Source organism: Pezoporus wallicus, unplaced genomic scaffold (genome assembly GCF_028554395.1).
Source record: "Pezoporus wallicus isolate ANWC-B61680 ecotype Strahan unplaced genomic scaffold, APGP_CSIRO_Pwel_v1 contig_5958, whole genome shotgun sequence".
Lineage (NCBI taxonomy): Eukaryota > Metazoa > Chordata > Aves > Psittaciformes > Psittacidae > Pezoporus > Pezoporus wallicus.
This window is the reverse complement of record NW_026638491.1, coordinates 3,243,664-3,268,310: the sequence shown is the minus strand read 5'-3', so window position 1 is coordinate 3,268,310 and position 24,647 is coordinate 3,243,664. Positions and strand designations below refer to the sequence as shown.

The 24,647-nt window shown below is 36.6% G+C and overlaps 1 protein-coding gene across 1 annotated transcript in view; it reads right to left on the bottom strand.

The window, feature by feature from the left end:
- The window catches only part of IMMP1L (inner mitochondrial membrane peptidase subunit 1), a 31,035-nt gene that overhangs the window by 771 nt on the left and 5,617 nt on the right, over nucleotides 1–24,647 (bottom strand). The window contains exons 2-5 of the mRNA XM_057411006.1: nucleotides 17,217–17,354; nucleotides 16,220–16,308; nucleotides 15,223–15,349; nucleotides 3,085–3,195 (exon numbers count right to left, since the gene is read on the bottom strand). Of these exons, the coding sequence (XP_057266989.1) occupies nucleotides 3,085–3,195; nucleotides 15,223–15,349; nucleotides 16,220–16,308; nucleotides 17,217–17,321 (432 nt within the window). The 5' untranslated portion in view covers nucleotides 17,322–17,354. The remainder of the gene's footprint in view (nucleotides 1–3,084; nucleotides 3,196–15,222; nucleotides 15,350–16,219; nucleotides 16,309–17,216; nucleotides 17,355–24,647) is intronic.

The following is a 24,647-nucleotide window of genomic DNA, read 5'->3' as shown; positions in this document are numbered from 1 at the left end:
AAGAGAAAAACCTTCTCTTCAGAAATTACCTGTATAGCCGTTCATACACCTGAACGTTCCCAGGAGTACTGTGCTCTCAACATTCACTAATTACATGTAGCCTGGTCTTGGATACAAAACAAAAGAAAATAATAGGGAATCAAGGACATTCTTTTATGCTTTGTCCTTTGTCTCCCTTGACTGTCTGTGTCTCCTCGCAACACTTGTTTCAAAGGTGGCACAAGGGGATAGCAGGAAGAAGGGAAAGAGATGATGCTGAAGAATGAATGCCCTCAGTGACTCTAGTCCCATAAAAATCACACAGCCACTGCTCAACATGAAGTGATCTAGACAGAGAAAGAACTCTTTAACTGAGTTCATGGAACAGCCACAGTACAGAAGGAGTCTTAGATTTGTTTTAAGTATTGTTTTGACAATTTCATTTCAAATTCATACAGTAATCTTAGTGGTAGAGTTAGAACAGAAATGATGTTTTATCTAGTCTGCACGCAGGAGAGAATGTGAGAAACAGTACTAGTGGTTGGAAATAAGATGGAACAAGCCTCTTCTGTGAAACAAAGACATGCTGCTGTGTGTAGTAATTTGCAAGTCCAAGTTATAACAGAAGTTGACTGTGGCTTATTTGTTCAAACTGGCTAGTCCAATTAGCAGTTATTTCCCCTTGCCTTCATTGGTTTGGCCTACATATATTTGATCTGATAGATGGGGGATGAATGGGGCTAACTAGCTCTTTTGAAGATACACGACAGGTCCATTTTAGACATGGAGCCTAAGCCCAGGGAATGCACCAGATCTCCTACCTAGGGGAGGATGAAGCTCGAATTCTGTCACTGTGGGACTCCCTCAGCTTCTACTGAATCTGCAGCAGCCTTTTCATGGAATTAGCTAACCTCTCAGAGTGGCATGGAGAAAAAGGGGCAAATATAATTAAATGTCATTAGTTCTGATTGGGTTAAACACTGGCGCACCAATGCTGGCTGCAAATCTTAGGTCTGAACTTCACTGGTAAGCCACACAGAGTATTACCATTTATGTTTTGCCAAGAATAGGATGCCTGAACAAGCCTGGTATAAGCTTACTCTCTTCTATCGAAATCCATGACTTCCAAATAGATTTGGGTTTTTGCATACATTACTGAAAACATAACTTAGCATCGAAAGCCACTGTTATTATCTTCTCCTCCAGAATGCACTTTAAGATGAAGTCACATAAGCTTCCATTCTGGAGGCAGTAAAAGATTTTACATGAAGGAGAAGCTAAACACCTAGCAGACTACATTAAAAACACATGTAGGTTTCTTGGCCAGTGGTCTCGTTAGCTTCCACTATGCGGACTGGCTGTGTTCTGCTGCCTTTCAATCTAATGTTCAGCAGCAAGACGTAAGAGCAAGATCATTGTATTCTAATGTGAATTAACATCAACAATCCAAATTATAAACACTCATCTGAAGAACAAACTCATTTTTGCTTTTGTTAGGCACCATATACTTAAATCTCATTAAAATTTTAATAATCGCTACTCTGTGCACTGTCATAAAATAGCTGCTATAAAATTTGCTTAATTATTTTGATTAAGTATCAAGTGATTGTGTACTATCTTTTTAAACAGACAATATTCTAGAGTCCTAAAGCACTTCTTCAGTATGGAATATCTGCGTGTAAGTTCCACTCATTTTACAGAGTTTGCTGTGTGCTAAAATTCAGGGTTCAGTCTCATCAGTCACTTCACTCAAGTCTCAAAATTACAGCTGTCCACAGACACAGGTTCTTAAGAAATAATTTGGTAACAGTCCCCTTAAAGTAGTAACCAGTTGTTTTTTTCCATACTAGTGTATAGTCAGAAACTTTTTTTTCAGTTGGATTATTAATACCACATTTTCATAAAGAGGGCCATCAGCATATTAGCATCATTTGTATTTTAGCAGTTAGCAATCCAAGCTAAAACCTGGGTCACACAAATAGCCATATTAGAATCAGTGTTCTTCCTCTGGTGTACACGGTTAAGGCAAACAATATAGATTACGAACAGAGAGCACTCAGTAAACACTAGGGAAGAACTCAAGGCAACTGCTATCCAGACAGAACAGAGATCAGACAGAACTTGGTGGTGGTGCTGAACAGGACATGTTATTTGAGGTTTAGTAAACAATTAGTGAGGTTATTTTGAAAACTTTCAAGTTTTGTTCATTAAAACTGTAAATTAAATCTATAAATATTAAATTGCATGTAATACAGCTGTGCTGAATTATGTGTTTGTGGCTGTGTTTCAATATATGGAGAAGAGGTTTCAAACCCTTTTTCTTATTCTAAATGGCACCATTTTAAAGCTAGCTTTCTAAAAGCTGGTGCATAAGTCTGTAATACAAACTCCCTTTTTCATTAGATTAAACTTTTTATGGAGAGGAAATTGTGTTAGTTTCTTCTTTTTGGTAAATGAGAAAAATTAATAGGGCAGATAATATGAAAAAATAATTTAGTGTGAAGTAAAGCTGTAGAACTGTTGAAACGGAGGAGAAACTGTGGAGGTTTAGACAATCCAATTTTAATTCAAAGCTTTTTTTTTCTTAAATACAAATGTGGTGGACAATTATGGTGGCAGAGATTTGACTTTACTGTTAAGGGTCTTTCACAGATTTAGTTTAAGTAGCAGCAAGGCTAGTCTACCTGTCTAAAGTGTACGAAGGATAACCTTACCCTCCATTTTGTATTTTGAACTATGCTTTCCAAATTATAGCAGTGAAATACGGAGCTGCCCTTTCCTACCATTTTGCAAAGGCAAGGATTGAATTAAGGTTGGAATGTACATCTGTGCAGTAGGGTATATGGGGGGAGGAGATTATGGGTGTGTTTTTATCAGGTTTGGATGTGCTTGCAAAACAACTCATCTATTTTCAGAGGCAGTTTCAGCTCAAAGAGTGCTGCTCAGAAAAACCCCCACTGCCACTGAATTATCCTTTACAGCAAGTGGCCACTGTGCTCAAGCTTTCCTTCACATTTCTTTGGCCAGCCAGTTAGGGAGGTAAGTTTTAAATACCTAACAGGAACTACAAATGCAACTGTTTTTAGATACTATAAATATAGATACCTTAAACCAAATGCGTCCTCTTATCAGTCCATAAGGAACAGGTCCATAGCACCTGGAATCTGTAGAATTCCTGAGATTATCACCTTCTAACCAAACATGTCCTTTAGGCACCTATGATTAAGCAAGATTGCAATGTAAAAAGATAGAACAGAATGGTGTTGAGCACAGTTTGCCTTACAATGTATTTTCTGATTTCTGTGTTCTGTATTTCATGACTGTATAAGGAACTAGTTTTTTATTGAATCTAGTGCCAGATCTGGAGGGTGGAGTGCTCCAAAGTATCTGTTTTATCATGTGCTCAAAAACCAATGGTTTGCAACAAAAAATCCAAAATGAAGATGTAAGAGGTTAGAGCAGTGTGACAGGGTCATTAATTTAATAGACTTCAAAAGAGGTCATTAGGATGTTGACTGAAAATCTGCCCTCCTGTCGCAGTAACAGCATGAACAGGGCAGCCACACACTCATCAACATCCTGGGGCCAGCACCAAGGCTAGACCTGTTAGTAGAGTCATGATGAACTAACTGGTAATTGATTGTGACATCAATTACGAATAATCTCATCATTTTATCGGAGTAGGCTTGTCAAAGTTCTAATTAAGATCACAGTTCATTCTATGTGCAGGCAGAATCCACAACACATTATATTGCAATAATGATGATCACAAAACAGCAAATCCCTTTTCATAATTTGAAAATTAATGATGGTGACCTTATACTATATGACAAAGACCTTTCATTGCCTATATATATGTTATACATTAACTATGTAAGATACCATAGATTGATGGCAGTCACTGACTGACTCAAATGACAGAGAAACATGAGAGTATAAAGCTTTCATATATGAGAAAGTTGTTAGAGTCTTAAACTAAGATTTCCTCTTTAATTAATAACCCCTTACAAGTGACCAAATAAAATAGTAATTATTTTTCTAATCTGTTTTTGTTTCTAAAATTCTAAATTGGGCTGAAAATTTAAAAGTAGCAACATTTTCCCAAGGTAGGTAATATTTAAAATGGACTTCAGGTTAACATACATTTTTCCAAAACCATGTACTTGAAACATTACTATGCCCATAATTCAGAGAAAAAAACGTGGAAACAAAAAAGCAAATAAAACTCAAAGTTTGAGCAGTATAAACATGAATGGTTTAGAAATAAGCCACATGGACTTGTAAATACCATAGTCTACATAGACAGAATTCAAGGATAATAGATAAATTAAAATAAATAAAAGTAAAATTAAAATAAAATACCACTCCAGTAGTGAAATTTGGCTGTAAACCATTAAGAATAAAATCAGGCTCCCCAGAAAACCATTTGAGGAGAATGCAGCTGCAGTGTAATTGTTTGTACTTGCAGGTATTTGGCCAGGTAATGCTTTCGGGAACCTTGTCTTTAAATGAGCCTTTTAGGCTTTTGCTTAGTGATGCTCCTACCCATCTGTTACCATGCTAGGATGGTAACAGATCACATCACCCTGGAGTCCCTTTGTTGAGCTGTAGCAAGTGTACAAGCTGCAGATTAAGACCCAATAGTTTGTCTCTTGACAGTTCCAAAGAGAGGTACTCATGGTGGAAAGCACATGCAAGCCTGTCCATCTTCTCCCAGAAACCCCCTGAATTTCTCTGGTATCCAGGAGAGGGGTTTCAGTATGTCAGAGGGCACACATCCCTGCCTCAACATTTTAGAATCTCTATGTATGACCAGCACTATGCCCAAAACCCTTTTGAAACCTACTGATACTGTTTCTTTCCACAGGCTCCTGTATAAAGGAGGGGTGCCTTGTTTGTTTTAAACTGATCTGTTTGTTTTGTCAAGGTCCTCTGCTTCTTGTTTTCCCAGTCCTTCAGTACAGGCATTCCACATTGGGCCACCTTTCTTTTTTTGTAGGCTTATCAGATTGCTAATGTGTGCACAGAAGAGCATCCTCTGGGAAGACCAGCTGATTTCGGGGAGATGACTTTTGAGCCTCCTCCTACTCAAGCAGCTTTGCAAACAAAATAACCAGCCAAAAGTCAATTTAAAATAAATAATTTTTAAAATAGTTCAGTCACATGTGAACATAGGGTTTTGACACGTCTCTGTTAGAGAATGCGCTGCCATTCTGTATTCTTCAGTGTGTGGTATACAGTTGATTTCAAATGTCCAGCAGCTACTGTTAGGTTTGTTGGATATTCATTATTTGCATTGTACCCAGTGCAATAGGTGTGTATTAAAACATAAAGCAGCATTCTGACCTTTCTGTTGCAAACTCTCCAGCATCTACCAAAATTACAAATCATGCATCAAACTACTGTTACTTTGAAAGACTATCTCAGCAAATATACCAAAAGGAGAAGCATAAATTACTATGAAAGGAAGACATATTTTTTTTTCAGTGAAATAAAAAAGCAAACACACATTAACATTTCATGTTTCCGAAATAGCCTTGTGTCTTGCCATGTGCTGCTGTTTCACACACAGGACACAATCAGGTCCCCTTCTACTTTACTGGTTCCCATGCTTTCTCACCCTCCCCAGTTCTGGGCAGAAGGTGAAGCTCATCTCTTATTACGTGAAATAAGGACCCACTCAACATAAGTATATCCAAACACTTCTAGACCTCCCCATCATTGTTACATGCTCCATAAGTGTAAAAGAATAAAATCAATTGCTTTTGCCTGCTGTGGCTATCACTTCCAATATGACGAATAATTACTTGCCTAGACAAGACGTTCATAGATTGCATTCCAAATGCAACATTTGCAATAAAGTATAAACCTATATCCTGAAATTCACCACTTACAGTAACTTCTGTAGTTCTCCATGGAAGGTATGACGGGACCCTATACCTCTAAATTTGTCCTAAAGAGTACTGTCACAATGTATAATTCATCTAGAGATAATACAGTATAATACCTTTGTATGGTGCCTGTCCATGATCTAAGCACTTCACTACAACCTAAAAATAAGACAAGTAATAAAAATAAGATGAATTAGATGAAAATGTAAACCAAATACCAGTGACAAGCCATAATCATTGATTATAAAAAAAAAAATGTTTACACCACTTTGAAATAAACACTAAAGCCAGAATCCTTCAAGGCTTTATGCACCAAACTGTGTCTGGACCACATCACTGATTTCAGTAGGATTACTCACATTGAACCAAATTAACTTTGAGTATCAACCTTTGCAAAGTCAAGACCCAGTCCAAAATGCCTTAAAGCCATACAAGCACAGAAGTCAGGAATAATATCAATTTTTAACCAAAGGAAAAAAAAATGTGGAAAACTTGTATATTATAGTAAGAGTATATTAATTACATACCGACAGGCTGCTATTGCCAGAAAAACCCCAAGCAATGGGAAAGCCACCTCCTTGACAATACACAACACTGCATTTTGGTACCTACAGGCCACAGACCTCTCAAACCAAGTTAATTGTATCTAAAAAGTACAACTGAAATCATAGTTCCTATTACTACACTCCAAATGATTGTGATGACAAAAAACATTGACAAGAGTGCCAAAATCATTTACCTTGGGCTGGGCAGCATTTCTGCTCCCCCTCACACACAGACCAGAACTAAGATGTGAAAGCCTCACAAGCCCAACAACTGAACTGTCACATAACTAACTAGTGGCTCACCTGCAAAACCAGCAGTGCCAAAGCAGCATGGGTGCACATGAAAACATTCTGCCTCTGACTGCCTGCAGACTGCTCCCTTTGCCTTTGCAACCACTGTGCCTCTGGTTTTGTGCAGATTATCTGAGGATTTACTTCCAAGGAACATCAGTTCTCAGGCAGAACCGGTTATCTGAGGTGCAGCTCATATGCATGAGAATACAGGACACTGATCAGACACATGACTTTTCCAGGTTCTCCCTTCCAAGGCTCTGAGGGCTCTAGTACAGGAGCAGACAGACCAGAAGAGCAAGATTATAATTTAGAACAACTCAACCCATAGCAGTAGTTTATTCTCTTTCAGCTCAGATAGATAAAAAAAGCATCTTTCACTGACAAACTGGCTAAAGTTGCAAGGCTGTTGCATTTACTCAATGGCAGTTAAAGCAGCAAAACTGAAGTACAGGTCAGGTGTTTCATACATACTTACTAGCATAAAACATTAATTTACATAAATGGCCAGGGAGAAGTCAACAAAGAATCATATACTTTCGGTCTTTTTACATGCCACCAAACTTCAAGTAATCTCGCTAACTTCAAAACCAAGAGATGAGATGCTTCTACTGCATTAATTGGCACACTAGAAAACTAATATACTGCAAATAAAACTATTAGATTATCTGTCTCAAAAGTACCTCAAACTAAATGAAAACAGGCTTCTATGATTTAGGTTGAGTTTTGGCTTTTGGCTGGATTCGGTTTGGGATTATTTTTGGTTTGTGATTTTGGGGGACACAGGTACTAAAGATGGAGAAACAGGGATTTTTAATAAATAAGTGGAAAACTATAAACATGAATCTATCCATTCAGAATTCTAAGCAGCCTGTGTTTGTCAGAGAACATCAGCTTGTACAATCAGCTGGGAATAGATGAAGTTTGAACTTTCATAAGGTCACAGGTATTCACATCACCTCCAGCAATATCAAAGTTTCAAACTTAAGAAGAACTTTAAATCATTCCCATCTTTTCAGTTCAGAGGCTTCCTTCTTGAGCTACGATAAGAACTAATCTCAGTGCTGGACAAAAGAATAAAGTCTGCAAGTTCTCATCTATCCCTACTAAGGTCTATTTAAGTGCCTCCTACTTTGGTACAAGCAACAAATGTAATTGCTTCATGGCCTGCGGGTGTTCAGTTAACAAAAGAAGCTTTTGTGAATAAACCACAGGTGTTACCGTTCTTGATTAAAGTGAAATATGATGAAAGAATCTACAATATCAAATGACAAATTTACTAAATACAGATTAAATTGCCTTATTTAAGTAAATTGCATCTAGTTAGGATAAAATATACACCATAGAAATGCAGGAGTTTATCACTCTATGCTTAAAGTCTCAAACTGTTCCTTAATCCTTTATTTATTAATTCAGAACCAAGAGTGAATAATGCTTAACAGATACTCCTTTTTAATGATCCAGTTGCTGAAGCCACCATTTCTATAGGCTTATCACTAACGTTGTTCATATTAAGGTTACCACATATATAAAAACCAACAACTTTAATTATCTCAATACCTTCAAAATCAGCATAAACATTTACCTTTTTTTTTTTTGTGCTGGAAAAAAGCTATGAAATGGTAGCAGCCACACTGGAACTTTAACAGTATAGCAGATCTTTAATCAACATCTCTTATGTATCACTAAGAGGCTGAATTATCTAGAATTTAATACTTTTTGAAAGAATATAACAGAATCCATTTACCTTAAATTCACAGGTACTTCCAAACAGTTTAGCATCTTCTTTTTCCGTATTAAGCAGTTAACACTGCCTATGAATAAGATATAATGTACTTGGCCCAGCTTGTCTGAATACATGTATTAAAAATAATACATTATGACCTTGGTCCAGATTATTATGAGAAAAGATGACAATGAAATATTAACAGGCTTAAATTTACTGTGATTAAGTATTTTTTTAATCCATTTTCTATTTTAAGTCATTGGTTGTTTTAATAGAAAAGTTATAGAAAGGTAAGATGTGAAGACTTGTCTGTCTTCAAGTTTTGAAATGAATTACTATTAAAATCATGGAACCTTCAGTGGTAGCAGTGTTAACTCATACTACAAGGAAACAACAGTATATTGTCTTAGATTTGAATTTGTAAGACAGTTTATCATGCAGGCCTATCAGAGGAGTCCTGTTCTACAGTAACAATTTGGGGAAGCTGTGACAGCAATCTCTCAAAGCATTACTGGTTATTTGAATATAGTTTGGAACTTACTTGGAATGTAAAAGGTGTGATCAGTGCAGCCACTGCTTTATGGGAAAGCTCCCCGAATTCTCACATCAGAAATATCTGTGCCAGTCAAATGACAAAAAGATATCCTTTCTCTCAGTATCACTTTCTGGCTGCTGGAAAAGTTTCCAACTGTGTGAAGTAACAATTCAAACACCTGCATACGTTGTCCACTTGACTTCTATAAATACTCTAATTTAATATTCAGATCTAGAGCATATTGTTAAATATGCTGATGTGAATCAACGTGAAAAGCTGCATATCCAAGTTTTAAAATCTCTAGCTGCAACCCTAAATTAAAATTGCTACCCATCATTTCTTTTCTAAAATTATTATCAGTTAAAATTAATTTAAAATTAATAGTTACTAAACACTACAACCAAATATTAATGTCATGGAGAATAATGCACAGAATATGCACACTTTGCACAACCTCTTTCTCTGCATTAAAACAATGGTTCTCTTTTGAAAACAAAGTCACTTTGCTTTAAATAGTGAAAAATTACTTAAGCTTTTTAATCCACAACGGTTTTGAATTTCTCATATTTTATAGATGCTCACAGGCCGAAACTTTCAAAAACAAATCTCCAAGCTACACTTACGATCTCCTGAAAAAAAATCACAATGTTTCTGTGATTCATCAGTACGGATTATTACCAGCTTTCTTGATCTATAGAAGATCGGTATTTTTTAAGAAAATATTGATGATAAATCCAGCAAAGATTATGTAGCAGTCTGCATAGACTTCTCTTATAGCAACCATTATGAAGGATTTCATTCTTCTTTTCTCCAGAAAACATGCACGTAACAGGGCATCCAAAATACAAAACATGTGCAGGTTCAAACCCAAACTAGAACTTACTGGTTAGAACACAAAACCTGTTACCATCTTTGGTAGGCTCTGGACAAAGACCAGTCCACTTGAGAAGAAGAAACCCTGGAAATATTGGGGAGTAGACTGATAAACTTTGTGTTTCGTTACACTGGAATAATTTAGTTTTGACATGTCAGAATTTTGATTTAAATTATGTCTCAGAAAATTCAAGAATGGCTTTAGTCACGAACTCTGTACTGGGATGTAGAAGGATCTGCAAACTAAACAAATACACCAACTCAGTTCTCCTTTCCCAACATACACGTAGCATACCTGCTGGTTAAAATTATGGCATAACTTTCTCTCAAACCTCTAGAACACTTGAACTAAGGAGAAGAAGAAAGATTAAGACACTCTCTTTCTACTGACTAGCAACTATTAAAACTTAGATGACTGAAGTACTAAACCATGAGTGTAAATGCACTATTAAGACACAAAAGAAAAAGAACTAGTGTTCTGAGAATGTAATTTTTAATTGCTTATTTAGGATACTGTAAAGAGACTGTCCAATGATACTGAGCACTCTGAAGTATCAAACCACTTTTCAGTATCCAAAATCTGTAATACTGTCTAGTGATGAAGATATTGTGTTGTCTACATTAACATTATGTTATTCTTGGTACCTAGTATTCTTACTGCATTTGACAAGGACTGTTCAAGAGTTAATAGCGCTGCGTAAGACCCCTTTCTTTGGTCTGCAAACACAGTAAGATGCATTATCTTTGGAGTTGTGTTAGCTCTAGAGTTAACCACAGGATGAAGAGATGCCATCTCCGCAATGAACCTCCTTTTAGCACAAGGTAAACATACTTCCCCCACATCAGCCAGTCGCACAGCATTAGTTCTGCAGTGTGATTGATTGCCAGCAGAGTGTTGCTGAGATATGGATTTGTATCTCAGCTTTTTATCACCATGACTTGCAAAAGGCAGTTCCTTATTTACAGACTCTAGCTGTATTAAGTGACATTATTAGGTCCTACTTTTGTGTAAGTGACACAAAGACTTAGCATATTGGTGGTTTATGACATACAAGCTGTTTTAATCTGATGATTTACCCCTCACTTTTTCAATTTGTAAATAGGAGCTGCAGCACAAGAACATATGGTACTAAAGAAATTAAAGCTAAGGTAAATGGCATTAAAACAAATTCAAATAGAACAATAGGATACTCAATCTGAATTATAAATCTGAATCTGTATTATTAAGACTTTTAAGAACAGGAAATAAAAACCTAAATGTGAAAACTGACCTTTCTGTTGTTATTTTGAAAGACCATTTCAGGGGTTTACTGTGATTGAGTAATTTCCTTAACACTCATTACTTACATCTTACAGTTAAACGAATACATCAGTAAAGATATTTTTAATAATTATGTCTGAATACCACATTACTAAAAATTAGTTCTTTACTTTTTTAAATTTGGGGTTCACAGTACATTGCTTCTGATACAGTAAAAATATGTTATGCATTCTTAAATGTTTATTAAACATATTTGCTTGTATCTATAAACACCATAATTGAGCACAAACCCAAGAAGGAGCCCAGGATAACTGCCAGCCCAATGCTCATATTCCATACCAAGCATCAGTTGAAATTGAAAGAAAGATTAAGTTTCATAACTTTGTGACAGCTTACTCAAAGAAGGAATTTCATTATACTTTTCATGTAAATAGGAACATTTCTCTCATGATTATTCTGCAGATAAGCTCCAGCCTCTAGCACATGACAATAAGGGGTCCAAAGTAAAGACATTCCTTCTGTAATTAAATTTAAATTTAAGCATATGCTTAATTTATATCAATCAATTTGATATGTGGGATTAGTTCCATCAGCTTGTAATTGATGAACTTCATCAAAGACAGTTTTTTAGTACAGCCTTACACTTAGTGAACTCAGACAAAAATAATTTTTCTCATATGCTGTACTTCTTCAGCTAAGTATAGTGGCAAAAGTATTTTTATACCACTATAAAGACTTTCATGTAACTGCTAATGCTATACCGCATTGCTGCTTAAGTGAAACATCTCTTTTGAGAACAACTTGTTCAGTTTATGTATGCTTTTATTTTTCACTTTTATTACAGCTTGGAAGGCTGGTTCATTGTGGGTTTTGTCTGTTTGGTTGGTTTTTAATCTACTTGGTTGTTTGCAGTATCTCATCTGTGTAATTTCACAAAAAAATTGTAGAGCTCTTCATTCTCCTATCTATATATAAGGCATCATAAGAAGCACAGTCATGAATGAAACAGGATTGGAAACAAGATCTGATTTTAGCATTCTCTTAGGCTTCAGAAGAATCACATACGATAGTGCTTCTGAACAAAAAAAAATCCCTAACTTAAAATCTGTAAAATATGCCTGCACTGACGTGTCAATGTAGCCTAAGCACAATTCCTACTAACATGTCTGTAAAGATTCTCCTTCTGGGGTGAGAAGAGAAGCAGCTGCTTAGACATGGTTTCACTCTCAGCTACTTAGGTAGGAATGAAGCAGAAATTTGAACTACCTAATTGGTAATATTTCTGACAGCTGATGTTTTGTATTTACTGTACTGTACTAAGTTTGTAAACATGAGAGTAACTCCCTGGTGTCTCAAACTACCTCAAACTAAGTTTGCAAACATGAGAGTATCACTCCCCTAAACAGGACACAAGTCAGTCAAGGAAATCCGAGCAGTTCACTGTAGTAAGAACAACCCATCCTCTGACCTTCTAGACTCTGGAGTCGCTGACTCCAGAGGCAAGTATGACTCAGAGATTTCTCATTTGTGAGATCCTAGCCAAGGCCTTTCCTCAGTTTCAACAACCTTTCTTTCAAAAACCCAACTCATGTTAGTTTTTATCAAGAAAGTTGCAACAAAACAAACAGCCAGTTCTCTGTGCATCAGCTGCTGCTATTTGCTTTAGACAATCTTGCGTTCAAATTAACAGAAAAAGTGCATAGTGCAGTGAGTGACTAAAACAAGGAATCTGAGTAGGCAATTACCTTTTTCCCGCTCTGACAAAACCCATTTACTTAGTGAATAATCCAGCATCAGTTATGAGCACAAAGTGCAGATACCTACGTTGAGAATATACTCTTACTCTGTAAAGGAAGTGCCTCCTGAACAGATGGAAGGATATACCTCTTCAACTACCAGTAAAGACAGGTATGCACTAACAGATGAAACGATTCCATTTAGCGCGTTTCTCCCCCTAGATACAAGTAACAACGTAAGAACTAAGAAAGCTTGCATGTCACTTGGCTGTATTTCTGGACATTAGCCTTTATTTAAAACATACACAGGAAAAAAGGACATGGACTCTGCATTCCTCATCCTCTCACACATTCTGTATTAAACTTGCAGAAGAAATCTTGCACCTAGAGTAGAAACTGTTCTGCTGGATGTTCATTTGATCCCCTCAGGATTTCCAGAAAGGCTGACATCTATTGTATCTGTCAAGTACAAATCTTTCCTAAACTTCCTTTTCAGGACTTTTCAGTTGGGGCTGTTCAGCCCGGAGAAGAGAAGGCTGCGTGGAGACCTCATAGCAGCCTTCCAGTAGCTGAAAGGGGACTATAACAACGCTGGGGAGAGACTCTTCATTAGGGTCTGTAGTGACAGGACAAGAGGTAATGGGTTAAAACTTAGGGGAAGTTTAGATTGGATATAAGGAAGAAGTTCTTTACTGTAAGGGTGGTGAGGCACTGGAATAGGTTGCCCAGGGAAGTTGTGAATGCTCCATCCCTGGTGGAGTTCAAGGCCAGGTTGGACAGAGCCTTGGGTGACATGGTTTAGAGTGAGGTGTCCCTGCCCATGGCAGAGGATTTGGAACTAGATGATCTTAAGGTCCTTTCCAAAGGTAACTATTCTATGATTCTATGACTAAGACAAGTGAGGAATGAGATGGTCAAGGAAACTCAGTTTGTGTACACAGAATTCAGGTTTACCATTTCAGGTCATTCTGCTCTAGAAGTTCATATTTCAACTAAATTAGTACTTCCGTGAGAGCTAGAAAATGTCTTCAATTTGGTAAGAAAGGTGGGTTAGGGTTCTTTGGGGGGAGGTGGGTTTGTTGTTTGCGTTTTTTTTCATTTTGGGTTGTTCTGTGTTTTTTTTTTGGGGGGGGGGTTGCTACCCTGGTTAAAAGGTTAACACAATTTGATTTATGGAAAAACTAAGCACTGTGCTCCTCTTCAAAACATAATGGAGAATTAGTTCCTTCTTTCTGCCCATGAGTGATGTAAGTGTAAACATGAGCTCTAACAGTGCTGGCACTTGGTCAGAAGGCAGATTAGAGCCAGGAGCCTGAAATGTCTTGCCTCAATACTTGAGCAGAAAACACAAATTCAACCCCTCAGAACAGGCTATGAATTGTTTCCTTGCTTTCTGGTCCTAGGTCGTGACTAAAATCCAGACACTGAATCTAGACAGAATGTTGACAAGAGAATTTCGTCACTGATTTTAGTAAGGACAGACACCAGCTCCTTAATAGCAATGAAGCCGTAAAGACAGCCAGCTGTTACAGGATCTGTCACAAACAGTAGCTGGCTGCAATGAGTGTTCCATAAAATTCTCTACCTTCACAGCACAGGACTTCAGCTATGGACCAGATGCTAATTCTTTTTACTCTAATTGTAAGGATGAAGTGGATCTAAAAGAAAGATATTCTGTTGCCTTTTCAAGATTCAGAACACACATGCAAAGTCTGATATCTCCATAAGGTGCTGAACAGAGGTAATGGTCAAACATGCTTTGGGGAAAAAACACCTACAAAAAAGAAGCTGCTGAAAACATTTTGTCACAAATCTTAGCAAACTTCTGTTAAGTCTATCTGTGTAAAGACAAGTGAGCATTAAGAATATTCTTTCCTTTTTATTGTGTTACCTGACTTTTTGGACAAGTTAGGAAAATGACTACTTTTCCAACCATACTCAGAAAAAATGAAATATTGTTACACTGAAATACAGAGATACATTAAAGTGTAAGTCCAAAAGCAAAATCCTCACAACTACTGCCGAGACAAAATCTTCGCATAGTGTTTAAAAACACAGAAAGTTTTGCCTTAAGACCAATTCCTTGAGTCTGCCATTGGTACTGTGTAGGCAGAGGGTTTGAGAGTATTTGTCCAGAGAAGAAGGCCTAAGCGAAGGACAGAGCAAAACCATCATCTGCCTACACTTCCTAGAGAGACGAAAGACACTGAGAAAGACACCCTGCCATAAACAGTTTACAAATCACCTTTTACTGTACATATACAAGAAAGAATAATTTATGACTGTCATACTTTATGATAATACTCAAATATTGCAAATCTTTTACGGACTACCAGGCCTACTTAAATAATCATTACTTTACAGAGCAAGAAAACTAATACTTACATAGCTGTGACTCTTTAGGAAATCTGAAGGGTTGCTTGTGCAGACTTTATCCCCTTCCAAGCCAATTACTCTTTTACAGATATTTGATTTGGGGTCATTTGGGCTTTTCACAATTACAATGTCTCCTCTGAGAGGAAAAAAACAGAAACAAAAAACAAACAGAAGAACTCTAAGTACAAACTGTTTCACTGAATACATGTATATACTCAAAAATTATTCATATATACATTAAAGATACTTCCTTCTGCTGAAAATTCATGTCTACAATTTTGATTTCTTCAGTTTTACTCTGGGTGTAATTTTGCACATAGTTTTTAAAGCACATTTGGAGAGATTTTTTCTTACTTAGATCATATATGAAACATTTAAGACTAGATTTTAATCAACAATGCTCTAATTAAATGAATGCCACTTAACCCAATCCTGTTGCTACATAAATATGGAACAGAACAGATTTTATGTTCATAAATGTTACTGACCAAACATTAATCTTTGAGTGGAACTCCAAATATCTGAGTTTCTAAGAACTCATGTTACTTTTGCCTCCTGATTATATACATTAGATTGTACAGTGAAACAGACCCAAACAAAATGGGCAAGGGCCTTGAGCCCACTGTGCTTTACAGTAATAAAGGTGCATTTGGTCACTGTCCTAAAAACCCAGCTGAGTGCAGCAATACCTATAGCTTGGTTTGCAAGTAAGACAAAACTGCTTAGGAAGGAGAAGTTACAGTCACACAATAGAACTGTTTAAGGGAAAAAAAAAATAAAATCAATTTTTTGGACAATTGGCTATATCCAAAATGAATTCCAACAAGTTGTCTGATGGGCTATATGTGATGACCACCTTAACTTCCATCAGACACAGTGAGAGATTTATGAAAACTTACAATTCAGAAGCAGAGGCATGTATGAAAAATAAAGGACAGACAGAATGTGGTTATTGACAAGCTCTGGCAAATGGAATGTAAAGTCCAGTCTCAACAAAGGAGCATACTTTCGAATGCAATAAAAGTGGCGGCTAAGGTTCTCCGAAAAGACAATATCATAATTTTGAATGGTTGGTTCCATTGAAGGTCCAGAACACTGCAAATTAAAAATGAGACAAAAATTACTATTTCCAATTATTTTTAGGTAAAATACATTAACATTCAAATTATTTGCTAATAAATAGCAAGGTGTAATATAAAGATCAACTGAAAAAGTGAGGTCCTCCAAAGACCATCTGATACATTTAAAAGATGAGGACAGCTTCCAGAGCACCACTAAGTCTGTTACAGCTTTTTATGTGCTCAGGACCAGTCCTGAACTGCACTTGTGCTGGGGCCTCAGATTTTAATGTAGTACTCCAAGCAGGGTCTCACTAGAGCAGAGTAGGAAATGCTCTTGCTTCTAACTCTGGGCAGATCTCTGGATGTTTTATGTTCCCTGCCTCTCCTCCCCAGGTCTAAACTAGCAGATACTGCTGCTAGACATAGTGGAGTTTGGATGTGAGCTGCTCTTGCAGCTTCTGCGACAGTCCCTTTTTACAGAGCCTGTAAAACTGAACAAAGCAGAGCTTCAAGTACTGCTCCTACTAATGTCTCCAGATTAGGTGCTGAAATAAATCTGTAGGGGCTTGGTGCTCCAAGCAGGGGGTTGGAACTGGATGAGCTTTAAGGTTCCTTCCAACCCAAACCAGTCTGTGAGTCTATGATTATTAGTGACTCCAGTCTCTCTGAAAGAATTTTTGCTCTCTGAAAAATGCTTAATCATAGTTTCCCATTTGCTTCAGTAATGCCTCAAGCAGTAACTTAGCAAAAAATACAAATACCTAAAGTAGAAATAACTTTCATAAAGGCTGGACCTGCCTCAAAAAAAAAAAAAAAAAAATTAAACACGCTTTGGAAGTTTTAAAGCAAATTAAGAAACCTAAAATATTTGCATTACCACATATAACAGTATCCGTCTTACAGTTTTATTTTCTTTTAAATGTCAAGAAAATGAAAAGTTACCACAACAATTCCTCCAAGGTACTCAAAGGCACAATGTGCTATGCAGCCATACTGCACAGTATACCCAAGAAACCGAAAGGTTTTTCCTAGGACATTTCGAAGCATGGTATAGTGTTATGTTGTTCAGCTGGTTCTGATCTACAGTAAAACAGAAGAATGTCATTCATTTGGTAACAAACAACCTAACATTTACAAAACTATCTTTTGTATCCCACAACTGACAGACAACATTTAACAAAACAAAAATAACAGTGAGTAAAACAAATAATCAGATGTATCTGAGAAGATTAATACAGTTTAAACTCAAATGCCAGCAAGAAGTTTTTAATTTCCTACACAGACCCATCCACGTGTACAATCAATGGACCCCTCTCACCAGCTTATTAATGAAATTTAGTTGAAGAGGACCTGAAACAAAAAACAACCTTTGCCAAACTAGAGAAATTAATGGGAGAGAACAGTGTCAGTGCTATCTGCTGACTCAGCTGGGATTCTTTTAGTCAAAACAGCAGACAGGCTTATCTGCCACGTGTCAAAATATGTGCAACAGTTCCAAAAAAATCCTCCCCTCCACTAGGTTTGGCTGAACGTAATGCGAAAAGCTCTAATTGTACCTTTAAATGCAAGATTTCCTTTCCTGACTGGACCACGTACTGTAACACAGATGCAGTTATTTATTAAATAACACTTGATAGAGTTGTTTTAATCACATGAAGACGGTGCAACTCAAATCACTGTTTGCCTTCAAGCATTAGCATTTAAAACTGAAGACTCAACAGCAAAACAGGGAAGTATTAAACCATCTGAGGTGATTTGAAAGACATTTCACAATTGAAATTACATTCACAGTAAACAAGTAATCAAGTAATCAACCAAAACTTTAAAAGCAACCTGGCAATCAATCAAATGAAAAAAGGTGTTAAGACCTAAATAAAATTAAGAGAGTCCTGAATGGCTTGCGTAAGTAAGACTATTCTAGGAAGAGAATACAACTGCAGACTCTGAAGGTTTCACAAACCCTTCGTTTGACTAGACTTCCATTACCAAAATGCTTGGCATTAAAACCTTTTGTCCTCAGCTACAATACAGTGACACAAGTTCTGCAGCACATAAGACTATAAATACCTTGACTCCCCCACATATTTAAGTCAAACTCTGATTATTAGATGTAATTCCTGCAATACTAATCTGTTTCCTTACTCCAATTTTAAGATTTTTATATATATATTTCTCTAAAGTGAAATACACACATACTGAGTATAACTGAAGCATTCTGCAAGAAATACGTCCCCCTTAAACTATCAGCTTTATCATGAACTAAAACAGCAAGATTTCCCTCATTTAAGATGCTTGCTAAATAAATCCAGTTAGGTAAAAATAAAAAAATAAAAAAAAATATATAAAAAAAAGATGCTGTGTGCACAATATGCCCTTTTTAATAATGAAATAAAGACACACCCACCCCTTCTGTATTTCATGACATTTTGCTGTTTAAGTGCAGGGATTTAAAAGCGCATACCTTTACTTGCACAACACTCTCAGAAGTTAACTGGAACTTTGCCCGAATACAGTCAAAAGTGGCTTTTGTTCTTTGCATTTAGTACTTATTTATAAAGGAAAAAAAAAAGAGAGAGAGAGATTGCAGTGTTCTGTACTCAGCTCACTTCCGTATTCCAAAATAACATAAAACATCTCCAGAATAAATCATAGATTGGTTAGGTTTGGAAAGGACTTTAAGATCATCTAGTTCCAACCCCCACGCCATGGGCATGAAAAAAATCTGTAATTCGGCATCCTTCAGATTACCTAATAAACTCCACAGTAATGACCCCAAAATACAAAAGAAAACAAAAGTCTTGAAATGTTTCATTAGCACATGCAGTGCCCAGCATACTGCAGCGCACCATGTGAAAACTAAACCAGCTTCACCACAAGCAAAACGCTCTTTCAGCAGAATTTATTCTGGAGTACCAAAAGAGCGGGTGCTCCTCTCAACCCAGTAGGCTATGAAAAGCATAAACCAGCTCCTTGCTCTCAGCGCATGAAACACTGTGAGCCCAGAAACATATTCCAGGTGATAAAAGGAAGATGGAGTGACAAATCAATCTGAATTGCACAGCTAGTGTGAATTAATAACCACAACTATCTTGAGAGAAGTCGATCATCAATACTTCTTAACAGTATCTGCCAGAAAGGCCACCTTGCATCGGTCCTTGGTTGAGGCAGACAAATACTGCACAATCATCCTGTATTTCAGGTCCATGCTACTCAGAAACCTTATATTAATGTATTTAGAGTACAGAATTCAGGCATCTGTGGATATTAAAAGGAATTGGAGAAACTTCTCATGCCAACAGCTATAACTAATTTTTATTAAGAAATCAAAAACAATGGCTAGCTGTCTCTGAAAATGAGTTTCAAACTGATGGCAACTGATTTCCCCTTAGACTCTGGATGACATGTACCTCCCAATAGTTACAACTGAACACATTTGTTTCTCTCTGAGGTCTCCAAGTAACTCTGAATGAGGAGGGATAGATTTGTAAATAATTCAAGGAAACACAAGGTTCAGAGTGAGCTTTACCTACTGCTAGAGTGGTCATGGTATAAAAGTCACCATGACAACAGAACATGAATGAGTAGGTTTCAAATTTGGGACCAAAGAGGTCCCAGTTCTCTTAAAACTCTTAAGCTCCGAGATGTGCATGTCATCACTCCCAGCTAATAAATGTGGCACAATGGACTTTTTTTTTAAAGGCTCAGGCTTATTAGATATTCATGATAATGATGAAAAGGCTTAGCTCTTATATAAGGCTTTGGATTTTTTTACACAAGGAAGTTAATTTCCAATTATGGCATATATATATATATATACACACACACCCCTAGATTATGGTTTGAACCTAAAAAGACAAGTTTTGAGGATTGGGGTTTTGTTTCTAACATTAAGGTCCTAGATATCGAACGCAGAGTAACTACAATCATGAAAGTGTCCTCTTAATTTTGAGTAACAGCTTCTAGTTAATAAGTACATGGTTGTTCAGAGTAAGCCCAGTCAAAAAAACAAACCCAAACAACTAGTTTATTTTAAAAAATAACACAGAATATTTATCTTACAATTGCTCTCGCTTAAGCATCAGTAAATATAATTCTGCTTCCACAGAAAATTATTCATCAGTACATTTTTAAGAACAATGCCATACTGTTGACCACAAAAAGGCAAAGGGCTGAATGTTTTCCCACTTCACACAATTTTAATACAAAGTGCTGCCAGCAGGCAACGCCACCAGATACAGCATAAGACCATTAAGCACAATAAAACAAATTATTTAAGTCACAGGCCCCTTGAAAACTTAATGGATCTGCTGTATAAACATCTTTATAGCAGAACTAACAGCGTAAAACCTATGGTAATTACTTCCAGGTACTATCACCTATCATATAGTAGGTAGCTTAAAACATTATACTGAAATAGACACTGTTTTTATACCACAGACATTGATTAAAAAAGGTTACACATCCGTATTTATCATGCAGAATACAATTCGTTTATTTTACAAGAACTGTATAGCTTATGTAAAATGTAATTACTATTATCTTCTCTTCCCTTTTGCTTCCATAGCCTCTGCTTTCATCATTTGGGGTTTTTTGTTTGTTTGTTTATAAAATTAATCATAGCTAGCAGGGTGGAAATCACTCTGAGCCTCATGAATGACATCTAAGAGATGGGAAAGGATTAGTTCTCAGTTGCTGCCAGTTATAGCACCAGGTGGCTTTTTCTGCAGTGAAGGTGTTACCAATAATCCCATTACATTGGTACTAAATCTTGCAGACATCAAAATTATCACCAAGGTTCCTTTTCATCCCATCCTTTCCAAATGACTGGAAGTCGCTTCACCTGAAAGAAGTCAAATCCACATGCAGCTGCTGTTTTAGCAGCCAGCAGACTCCCCGAGAATGCCAATCGTGATCCAATTTTGCTGTGCTGGTGGCCCCCTATTCCCTGTCCAATAATACATCTGTTAAAAAATCCTATATCTACAAATCAAGTTTAATCCTACCAGGGACCTCATGTTGGTCTTGTCTTCCAAAAAGGCAGCAGGTTTTGCTGTCTATCTCTGCTAGCGTCTGGGGAATACTCTTTAAATCCCAGCCCTACTTAGAAGAATAAGCTAAGGATCACAAAACATGACCTCAAAAACCCTGATATGACTATATTCTGACCCAGAGGCATTCATTCTAGGTGAAGATTAGAACTTTGCATAATAAGATTACACAGCAAGTGAATGATATCAAGGGACTATCCATATGCAGCCGCCTGGTTTTCTATAGACAGCCTATGCTCTGCAATATGCAGTGCAGACGAAACAGAGCTCAGTCTTTCTAGCTGAAATAAAATAGATTCACATAAATTAGTTGGCCATTTCCAGATTCCTAAATCCCCTATTACAACTTTTATTGACAGCTCCTGTGAGGATAGCACAAATGGTATTCTCTTTGTATTCTTTGCTTCTGTACCAATCACACACAGAGGGAAATGTACATAGGTTGTCTAGAAATTAACATCTTGTTTTCTGTAATCTTGGATTACAATTAACTGTGTACATAATAAAATCAGGAAATCAATGAGCATATTTATCATTCCCAAGTAACCAATGACATTGTGTAACAGTTCACAGTTCAACACATGGTGCCAAAATTTTAATTTCAAGAAAATCAAAGTTGCAGCCAATGAAAGTGTGGCCAAACAACTTACTTGACTTGATATTAAATGGATTTTCACTACAATAAAAAACTTGCAGTCACATTTGCTTTATATAACACTTTCTAATTCTGAATTTTTACTGAATATTTAGTAATTGTTTAGCAATTTTTCCTTAGCTAACAAACTCCTCTCCTAACATTTTCCACTTCTAACCAGACACCATTCTTCAAACAAGGCAATCTTGCACCCATAAATTGCACCATCTCATTCCAAAGAGATACTCCAAGTTTGTTACTTTAAAAAAAAAGGCCAAAAAACTCAAAACAAAGAAAAACTAGGCCATTAGAAGACTAGGCCATTAAAATAATTACGTTTGAGCTGGTTTTGATGTTAAAATATTCTCCTAAAACTTCTGCATGAAGTTAATGTTACATAGCAAAGGTTACATACCATGCTTCCTGGTAAAGATTCTTCCCATATCAGATAGATAACATAAAATGTTTTAGATACTCTAATGATAATCTGAGGATTCCAAAAATTTAAAGCAGAACAAGGAACATTTTCAAAAGGTCTGTCCACACAGGGGGTCAGGCAGAGCTCAATTTGTATTTCTGTTGGTTTTCTCTAGCAGAAACACTGGATTCAATCTGGCAAATCAGAAAAAGCTTGGAGATATTCTAAAAGAGAAGACTAATTTTTCACATTATCTCTACTAGGCACTGGCAGTTTGTCTCCAACAAGAACTCCTTCATCTACTGATCTTAAGCTGACAAGGAGCTCAATACTGTAAACATAAACTCACATAATGCAATCCTGTGGTGTTAAACAACAAGAGACTACCTACATCAGAACAAGCAGGTTTTCAAAATAGATTTCAAGTAGTTATCACTGGTTCTATTTACCTTTGGGAAGCAACTCCTAACAATCTCACAACCATGTATAAAATGCTGTATTAACAGCCAGATGCATTCCAGGGCTTCTATCATCCTCTGCAGCTCTACATACACACTCATCTTTGCTGAACAGCAAAATCCGAATAGCTGAGCAGAGCCGTGGTTGTACACAGCAAGTCTGGGCCTCTGAAGGATGCTGAAAGTCACTTAATGGTTTCCTGTAACAATGTCAAAGTTAGGACAAATGCAAAAGGTCTGACAGACAGCACAGTCACTTTCCTGGTAACTGAGAAAATATGTCTATGTGATGAGGGTCAACTGACGATATTCTGAGCTATATACACTTATCTTGCATTTCAAAAAATTCACTTTAACAGACAAACATTTAAAATTAATTTTAATTAATGAAGACAAAGAGTTACAAGTCCTATTTTCACATGAGGCACTATCTACAACCCTATAAAAGCTGAAGCTGTCCATGGCTCACATGCTCTCCGCACTTTCCAGTGCTGAGGCACCTTCTAGAAATACACAGGTAATTTTGGAAATAACACTCAAAGAAGCGAATAGAAGAGGGGTAAATAATTCCCCTATGCACTGACAAGTAAAAAGGCTGTTTACTTAAAATATTTGTCATTACAGGGATGATTGATTGCTGGTAAAATAAAAGAAATCCACAAACAGAAAACCAAAACTCTCCACATCAAACCAACCTATTTAGGTACACTATCCTTAAGGCTGTTTAGAAAGAAACACAAATGTCTTAATCTTACCCCAAGTGTCAGTTTCAGATTAGAATGCCATCATAGCAGTTTATGAACACACAAATCACAGTGTAAGATCTTAAACACAGTTAATCAAATCTATTACTAAACATTTGAAAAACACAAAGGCAAAACACAGACCAATTTTAGCACTGCAGAAAATACAACAGTAACAACGACTCTTTTTGTGTGTTCAATACTTCCAGGTTACAAGCATCACCTTCTAATGAAATATCAGATTCATACTCTACTTTAAAAAATGTTAAAACCAAGAGAAAGTGAATACACAGACAAAAGTGAGCTCAGCATTTACATTTTCAAGTTACCTGAACAGAAGGAAAAACAAGTGTTTCTCATTGTTGTAACTCTACAAAAATTGACGGCTTTCCCAAAACAATATCCCAATACAAATGTACATGGAGTCAGCTACTTACTTTTTCATAGCACAAACATATGTGAATTGATGCAGTAAAAATAAAACTGTAATTAGTACTTTTTTCTCATTGCTCAATAAAATTGTTTTAGTTATTTCTGAGCTGGTTTATATATAAAACACAAGTTCTGAAAGTTCTCCTCCCCTTACAGATACAAGTATTAAAAAAAAAGTTCCAAACATCAATAGATGAGTGCAATGATATTCAGTCTAAGTTAATCCCCAGACATCCAAATCCATGAATAAAAATTCATCAGTTTTAAACACACTGAGCCTATTAAGCAAGAACAAAAGCATATGCACAAAAGAGCTTTTAATATATTTCAAAGCCCACAAGAGCCATGGTCTCATTAAAATTATAAATTACACAAACATGGAATAAAGATTCAAACTGCAGTGCAGCTAAGCAGATTACAGAAAACCCCGCGTTCCATATGATAACACTCCATGGCCCTCCCAGATGGGGGCTTGGAACAAAAAGGCCATCACTGCAGCTAGGGAAAACCTCCTTGTGATCTCTGGTTTCTGTTCAGCAGATGACAGCCAAATAATGTGTTGATTATTCTGTTTGTGCTGCTAAGCTTGTAAGATGGAATAAAAGCGATATGATCTATTGTGAACTCAATGCTAATGTGT